The sequence below is a fragment of the Nuphar pumila genome, chromosome 6 (genome assembly GCF_984573655.1).
Source record: "Nuphar pumila chromosome 6, dmNupPumi1.hap1.1, whole genome shotgun sequence".
Classification (NCBI taxonomy): Eukaryota; Viridiplantae; Streptophyta; class Magnoliopsida; order Nymphaeales; family Nymphaeaceae; genus Nuphar; species Nuphar pumila.
Genome location: NC_143254.1, coordinates 29771157 through 29779909, shown reverse-complemented (window position 1 = coordinate 29779909; position 8753 = coordinate 29771157). Strand labels below are relative to the sequence as shown.

The following is an 8753-nucleotide window of genomic DNA, read 5'->3' as shown; positions in this document are numbered from 1 at the left end:
CCAGGAGAAACTGCTGAAGAGATTGAAATAGAAACAGTTGGTATCAAACTTGAGACTCACTGGGTGCGACCTCTAGACAAAATGATGCACCATCAGTTGAAGACTTGGAATTTTTGGTCAGCAACCGATTGTAACTCAGGCATATAAGATGAATGAGTCAGACCCCTTCTTTTTTATTGGTTAGTTTGAAATAGAGTCTAATTCAGAGGAATCCTTTTAAGTGGGTGTAACTCAATATTGGACCCAAAATTTGATTTTCTGCAGATGCTGCCACTCGTAGAATGAGCGGAATTGGAACATTTTGAATTGCAGAAAATGGGAACTTAGTTCTTCCAAGAAGATCATTTTCCAGTTGACAAACTGTTCAAGTTCACTCAAGTCTGCCAATCTCATTTAAGATATGGTCTGGTTTTGGTGATAAAGTGTAGATGATATGAGTCGGGTGTTGCATTTTGCTGCAAAATTAAGCCCCAACCTTATAGAGAATCACTAGACATTCTTTCCTTGAGAACTTGTCCTTGCCTTCCTTTTTTTTTTCCTTGTGTGTGTGTGTGTGTTATGATGATGAACCCTTACCAAGAACCGAGTCGCTTAATGGGCCTGCCTTACTGCATGGTTAACTCTGGATGGGGTCTACAACCACCTTGAGTTACATGCCTGTTCAACTGCATCTTAAGCTTTGGTTAGGTTTAGGTGGGATTTAGATTATGTTTACACCTAACACTTGAATGTAGACCTTAACCTTGATTAACCATACATGTTAAACCCAACCTATCTCTCTCTCTCTCTCTCTCTCTCTCTCTCTCTCTCTCTCTCTCTCTCTCTCTCTCTCTCATTGGAGCCCTTTAGTTGAGCATTCAATCTTGTTTCATGAAAGTCTGAGGTAGAATCATGAGAGAAGAACACATTATATCTAAGAGTAATATTTTGATACAGTGCAGTGAATAGAGGATCACTCCTGAATCCTGCAAAATCGACACCGTAGCGCAACTGCGAAACTATGAAAATATGAAAAGACATGAAAAATAATAAAAACTTAAAAAAAAATTAACTGAAATTTTCAATAATTCACTGTCAAGCACTTTCTGCCTCCTTACAATCAATATTTATGACTAAAAGAGAAAAGCTTGGAAATCCTAATCCTAATATGGATATGAAATAAATTCAATCCTATAAAATGTGATCCAAATATGACCCGAACCAAATTCAATCAACTAAATACTTACAAAAAACTCAAATAATCAAAATAGATCTGAACCGACCCTAAGCCCGGTAGTATCTTGCTCTTGCTCCTGCATCAAAAGTGCAAGTTCATTACCCTCAATAAGATCAACATGCTTAAGCGTGGCAACTTTCATTTTAAAGTAAGTGCATTCGATCCATGACAACGAGTCATGTCAGCATTGGATGCATGAGGCAACTTAGACCAAGTAAACATATGTGTGATGCACACCCACTTGACAACAGAGTAGGCTAGAGCAACAAGAAAAAGGTGCGTTACCATAAAGACTGCCTTGAAGATAATGGAATGCCTGTCACTTGGATGGGCCCCACTTTTTTCTTTTGTTTTTCTGATGATATCCAGGATTTGGTTGGATCACGGATTCACAGATAAATGGTCGAAAGTGAATAATGTTATGTGTAAGAAGGAAGAGAGAGAGAATTCAAAGGAGAAACTGAGTTGTTTAGAGGAAGTGATCTTGATGAGGTGAAATAGTCCTATATTGCTTGTGCTTGAGTTTTTTGTGGGCTTTATAAGCCACTTGTGAACTCATACACTTGTTCTTGAGAACAAGAGAGTGGGATGACCATCACACACACATGCGTGCCCACCGTGCCGTGTCGTGCCGAGCTGGGTTTGGGTTCGGGTAATTGGCCCTTTAGGGCTCAAGACAAAGTACCTTTTTACCCAAAGTTTCTTTAGATATTTGGATTCTATAACAGGTTATGAGAAATGATAACGGGTCACCTGTTATGGCTCTTCGGATTCCGTAACGGATTTCGATCTTTCGAACTCCATTAACGAAAATCCGTAACGGGTTCTTCCACGTTTCATAACCGTTCGTGGGTTATAAAAGCATGGTAAGGGCTGGGGTTACGCACAGGCTGAGACAGACGCATTTCTAGAGCTCTGCGATTTCCCATCTCCTATGTTGCTCTCTCTCTCTCTTTCCTGAGTTATCCCGAAAGGGTGTTCTGCAGCATTTGGTTCGTGGAGGTTGTTTTCGAAGGTCGATCCGCCGACGTGCACCGTTCGGTTCATTGTGATTATTGTATCCTAGGGGAAGGACGCCGGACCCTGATTTGCACTGTATGTGGGGTTGAATCTTCTCTAAGGGGAGTACATTCGTACGCTTTAGCCTATTACATAATCTAAACATGTTTCTGTTGTTTTCATTATGTTTTGTGCATCTGTTTGCTCTTATGCTATTGTCTGGATTTTGGTTGTATGTTGAAACAGACATGCCTGCACCTTGTTGTTGTTTCGATCATATGTTCATCATGCTATTTACACTGTTGTATTTCCTGTTTAATATCGGGTTTTATATCATAATGACGATTGTGAAACTGTGTGATCCGAGATATGATCCAACAAATAATGAGACGTTGTGAGCCATTCGAGGATGGCTTTTGGTTGAGGTGCGCGGTCCATCATGAAGACATACAACATCCTAAGTTAAACTGGCTTGGTAACATGAAACTTGAATACTTTAATACACGCATGCACTCACACATACATGCTCTTGTGCTTTGCATATATATATATATATATATATATATATATATATATATATATATATATATATATATATATATATATATATATATATGATGATGAAGAACCCTCGCCGAGAGCCAAGTCACTTAACGGGCCTTCTTCCATGCCAGATAAAACACGAGTGAGATCACTGAAGAAAAAGATAACTGAAAAGTATCACCTTTTTTTTTTTTAAATACTTGATAAGTTGATTGTCTTTTCTGTGATATTTTTGGCTTTTCCTTTGCATGACATGTGAAAGAAAACATAAAGGTTGGGTGGGTGGTCCTGTCCTCGACCTGAAGTTTTACCTTGCACGGAGGCGAGCCCATTAAGGTCTCCTTTATTTCATGCAACTTACAAGGAAGAATGCTGAGTTGGCAACGGGATATAATATTTTCTCACCATGAATGAAACAAACATCAAATCATCGTGGTAAAGCGGACCCCAATTTTTTCCACCACCAAATCACTTTTTATATGTAAGTTCATTCATATATACCTCGCCCCTTATGAAAGCTTTTGCATGAAAAATTTCACCTTGACAGTACTTTTTAGAAATCAACACCCATTCCCATGTAAAGCCTTAATTTGCTGACTTGTTTTCTAGATGATGGTTTTTCTTTGTCATAAGAAAAAAGACGACCTATTTCTGTATTCACATTAATTAATTAACCAGTAGCAAAACATCAGTCTTATTTCTACTCTCATTTTGTAGTTAAGGTAGGAGAACTTTCTTACATATATTTTTAAGCCCACTTTGCCACAAGGGACATTAAGCCTGCCCCAAGAAGAAGAGAGCCATTGGCTAAAACTTGAAGCTTTCCACTACTCTGCATCCTAGGAGCCATGAAATCAGCTGCTAGAAGATCCACAAGCGCCATGTAAATCAAGATCCCGGCTGATGCAGCATTGAATACTCCCTCCACGATTAGAGCAGTTGGGCTATTCTCATTGTACACAGAGGATACTCCAATTCCGATTGCGATCCCAATTGGAGTTGTGAGAGAGAAGAATATGGCCATTAAGGCTGTAGCTCTTGTCTTGAATTTGGCCTGCATTCCATAATCATGCCAATAAAAATTTTGTAACATTTCTTACTAAGCGAATTAAAGTTTAGCACAATACGAAAACGCGTTTATATATGATAATATTCTAAGAAACTCCATTTTGTACTAATAATAAGAGATTTAATCTCATGAACTTGGCCGTGAGATGGAATCAATGATAAAATGAAAAGGGGAAGCAAAAGGTTAAGAGTTTATGCAATGCTTACCTGAACAATGCAACCACCAAGTCCCATTCCTTCAAAAAATTGATGGAAGCTCAAGGCTGCAACCAATGGTCTAATAGTGCATGGGCTTTCAGATGCTCCCAAGGATATCCCAATGATGACAGAATGGACCACAATGCCCAATTCCAAAACCTGGATCACAATTAAGTCATAACACAATTAAGCTTGCGGCTGTTAACAGCATTAATGCACAAGTTAGCATGCAAATTTCATTACAATGCAATGCTATCAAGAATTCCAAAGTTTCTACTATTTCCAAGTACTTACCACTAAGATAGTGTTTGAATGCATCGACTTACCAGATAATCAATATAAGGTGGGATATTCTGTTATGGAGCAAGATCCAATTTCCCAATTACCCATTTCAGAAAAAGGCAGGAAAAGTTGTTCCCTTTTAAGCATCAACAGTGGCCTTAAGGGTGTGTTTGGATTCAAGGATTTCTGTTGAGTGGGAAACCAAACGCACAAAACTTCTCTTTGTGGCTGAGAAATGGCCAAAGGATTTAATGAAATTGGATTCCAATTCCCCTAAATTCTATGAATCCAAACACGCCCTAGGAGCCTTCGTCTAGGATTCATAATTCCAAACAGTACGGTAATCTTAAAGCCTCGAGGAAAGATGGATCCTTTTCCAGCATCCCTTCAAAAAAAACTCGTAAGAAGTAAAAATAAGAGGATTTACTGAACCCGGCCCATTGATTTTTTGTTAAATTAATGCAGCTGTGGGGTCACGTGATTTTTTTTGTTAAAGCTCACACTTATCAGTCTCTGCTAGAGAGTATGGTACAGTCGCACATGCGAGCACACACACACACACACAAGAAAAATTGCAATGATACCATAACATCCTCAGAAAATTGAATTGAACACAGTTTCTATATCAAACGCAAAAAAACCATTGCCCGCTTTCAATTACCCAACCACTACGACCTTTCCTAGGAAAACTTATCCGACAAAGATGGATCGATGATCCGTTTCAAATGCTATATTTGTGCAAAAAAAGTATACGAACACAATACGCTATACAAAAAATCATATGCCTCATATTTAAATATATATTCTGATGATAACATGATCAATATATAAATGATTCAGAATATCAATTTTTATTAATAGCCGAGACATTTAAAGAAAGTTTAGCAGAAATTTACCGTTTTTTACAAGACCAAACAAGAAAGGAGGAAGAAGAATCCAAGGAAAGTAAAAATTAAAGTCAGAAGCCATGCCATAAAAAAATTAGGAAATTTTTCCATTTATGCCTCACGTTCCTGAGTTTCTCGATATGGACCTCTGTTTTTAAGGAAACTGCCAAACACAGACCTATAGTTACCAGTAACCATGAACTGTGGTTAACTCTCACTTGAATTAACATGAGAAAAATGCAAATACCGGACGTCTTTTCTAAGGGTAAATAAACAATTTTTAACTACAAAGGACAATAGAAACTATAACCCAAACGGGGCCCACATATTACTCGAATCAGGTTTGGGCCGATCCGAATAATATTCGGGTTTGAGTCGAGTCAGGTATCCGATACAAACCCGATCCATTGACAGCCCTAAGACTATGGGGGCATTATAGCTAGGGGTGTCCTCGGGTCAGATTTGTTTTGGACCCGGATGGAACCAGACCTGACCCCGATTTTTGGGTATGGTATCGGATCCGGATCTGGGTCTAATTAGACCCACCTTAAGGAAAATCATACTCGGACCCAATAAGAACCACATGAATCAGACCAGGGCAATAGCCGGTAAAATACTATTTTTTATCATTTTTACATTGAACACTGCAGGTCGTAAATAAAATTTTACGAACTGTACCTGAGTCTGAGTCCATGTATTAATCAGATTTTCAGGTCCGGACCTGGTTCTTAATTGGGTCTTCTTATTTGTCATCATACAAGGTTTAGTCCGGGTAAACCCAACCCGTTGACACCTTTAATTATAGCTAGTACTGTCAACAGGGTTTGGTTCGGACTCAGGTAGAACCATCAGATCTGGACCCGGGTCTGATCGGACCCACCATAAGAAAAATCATACTCAAACCCGATAAGAACCATATGATCCAGAACCGGACAATACCCGGTAAAAATGCTATTTTTTTTATCATTTTTACATTGAAAAATTGCAGCAAGTCTTAAACGGAACTCGGGGTCAGGCCTGAGTCTGATATAAAATTTCACAAACTATACCCGGGTCCATGTATTAATTGGACTTTTAGCTACAGACCCGGGTCATCTTATTTGTCACCATACCCGGACCTTATAGGGTTTGGTCCGGGTAAGGCCGACCCGTTGACACCCCTAATTATAGCCAAGAAGAGCACAAATGTGACGTGTGCTGTGACAAAAAGAAATCAATGTAGCGGACCATTAATGGAATAGCTTTATGATAACCATTGATCTATGTACACTAGTCATAAGAGGCTTCCACCTTGGAACCACTTAGTTATGAAAATTGTGAATTTCAAAGAATTCGTGAAGCCCAAGAGGCTAGGCTACCCGCTACGAGCTCTCCTTTGTCGGACTCATAAGGGTGGTTTGATCTTAGTTTTTATTTTAGAAAAAAAAAAATCTCTTTAGAAAGCCAACTTTTTTTGTTCCTAATTCGAAAAGTGGGCCCCACATTTTTTTATTCCTTAAATATGGGCCTCTACTTTTTGGGAAACTGCCAAACATAGACCAATGGTTAACTTACCATCATCTTGGGAAACGTAATTCTTTTTAGTTTTTTATATTACTTTTAGAATTGAAAAGTATTTTTTTTATAGACAAACTGGGGTTATTTATAATTTTATATACTTTTTATATTTTAATGTTTTTCTTATACTTATATTATATACGTTCCTATATATTTTTAAAGATTTAAAAATACTGGGCTTTTCAAAGATTTTCCAGGGAAAGTTTTTTTTTTTTTGAATTTATCAGAGATCTTCTTTCGCCAAAAAGATTTTGTTACTATTCTAACAACTTCGTTTATACATATTCGACGGTCACAAAAGAAGGGATACGTACCTGAGAGATGACACGGTGCCGGATGAGTTCGGCGGAAGTGGCCAGCGACAGCGCCGCACCGGAGCCATGGGAGTGACCATGCGTAGCGTGCGTATGAACGTGCATCCCGATCCCATTCGAACCCGCCTCATCATCGTCCACCCCAACCGGCGTAGCCTTTCTGAGCTCCGACTTGTTATAGTAACCAGTAGCCAAGGTGTCCACCATGAGCGTCCCCAAGGCTGACATCATCGCGATGAATCCCGCGAAGGGGAAGTTCTGCCATGGGTTCTCGCTCAAACAGGACGATCCAAGGCTCTCGAAGGCATCCGGCAGCACGTGAATGAAGCCAGTCGCGAGGATCACGCCGGCCGCGAAGGCCTTGATCACAAAGAAGATATCTTTTTCTGGATTCAATGCGGGGATGAACTTCCCCGCGATTGGCAAACATACCCCAACTGCACTCGTCGCGAGGATGGACCCGATCGCAGCGATTTTCAGCCTCAGTGCTTGTTCTTTGTTCCGGCAGTCGTCGGTGGAGGCACACGAATCTCCGCCTTCGTCTGCGACGATGACGAGAGGTAGGAAGAGGAGCATCAGGAGGAAGAGCACAGTGGGAGAGAGGAGGGTGCTTTGCTTCTTCATGGCTGCTTAGCTATGGGGTTGGGGATGAGAGATTGAAACAGGGGGAATAGTAGGAGAGAGAGAGAGAGAGGGAGTCATATATATAACAGGTTAAGGAGATGAGGTTGGATTGAAGTCAAAGTGTCGACATATGTACGCGGCGGGGTAGGCCTCCTCGAAGCTCGATTTTTTTTTCTACCGCCTTTTCGGCTTACCCAAGTTAGACATTATGGTACAGTCCAACATGTGTACGTAGATTTCTCACAGCCACAGCCTGCAGCTTATTTAATAATTATAACTAATTTGATTTGGCATAACGAACCCAGCAGCTCCTGGTTCGGCTCAGTTTGGTTGCTTAAAATGAGTCCAGCTCGAACATATAGTGTGTTCAGTTTGACTCGGCTATATCTATTTTAAGTGTAATATATATATATATATATATATATATATATATATATATATATATATATATATATATATACATAAAATATTTATTAAAATAATATTAAAATATTGCTTGTATATATCATAGTCATGTCAGCTATATATCACAGCTGCCCATGACACGCTCTCTAAATCGCGTGTCACTGTGACATGGTAGAAAGCATGAAAAGTATAAATAATGTAGAAATTATGAAAAGCTGATTTGATCACGGTTGTCTTTTAAAATAATGCGATAAATTTTCATATTTTCAATATATAATATATATTGGTGACATAATTTAGTTACAAACATTTTTTTCCAAATATATGTTATATTGACATAAATGCTATTTAATTGTTTGGGTTGTAAGGTATAACAATTGAGGGTGGAAGCAACCACATCATTCTAGGACGGATGGCGACATGACGATGATTCACAAAGAATGAGCGCAAACTAGGGGTGTCAATGGGTCGGTTTCGTATCAGGTACCCGACTCGATCTGAACCTGAGTGACCGACTCCAATAATATTCAGGTCAGACTGAACTCGACTCGAGCAATATGTGGGCCGAGTTTGGGTTATGTTTTTTGCTGGGTACTTGACTGATTTGACTGTTTTGTGGGTACCCGATCCGACCCCGATGTTTCACATGTAACTTAAGCA

At 39.4% G+C, this 8753-nt stretch overlaps 1 protein-coding gene across 2 annotated transcripts; it reads right to left on the bottom strand.

Annotated features, from left to right (window-relative positions):
- Window positions 1–1060: 1060 nt before the first annotated feature.
- LOC149834521 (zinc transporter 5-like) lies at window positions 1061–7725 on the bottom strand. Of its 2 annotated transcripts, XM_090011461.1 has the most exons (4): window positions 7065–7725; window positions 4034–4183; window positions 3499–3812; window positions 1061–1292 (listed from the first exon to the last, which is right to left on the bottom strand). In XM_090011461.1, exons 1-3 carry the CDS (start codon window positions 7686–7688, stop codon window positions 3507–3509), a joined length of 1080 nt encoding a protein of 359 aa, XP_089867587.1. In that variant the 5' UTR covers window positions 7689–7725; the 3' UTR covers window positions 1061–1292; window positions 3499–3506. The 2 variants fall into 2 exon arrangements, with proteins under 2 accessions (XP_089867587.1, XP_089867588.1); XM_090011462.1 differs by lacking the exon at window positions 1061–1292 and having other exon boundaries at window positions 3375–3812.
- Between the last annotated feature and the right edge of the window lie 1028 nt (window positions 7726–8753).

What these genes read in the sequence shown, in the direction of transcription:
- LOC149834521 (XM_090011461.1), bottom strand. Translation starts at nt 7,688, where the DNA reads ATGAAGAAGCAAAGCACCCTCCTCTCTCCCACTGTGCTCTTCCTCCTG. An exon ending in GGCACCGTGTCATCTCTCAG is followed by an intron (nt 4,184 to 7,064) that starts GTACGTATCCCT and finishes ATTGTGATCCAG; the next exon opens with GTTTTGGAATTGGGCATTGT. An exon ending in TTGGTGGTTGCATTGTTCAG is followed by an intron (nt 3,813 to 4,033) that starts GTAAGCATTGCA and finishes TATGGAATGCAG; the next exon opens with GCCAAATTCAAGACAAGAGC.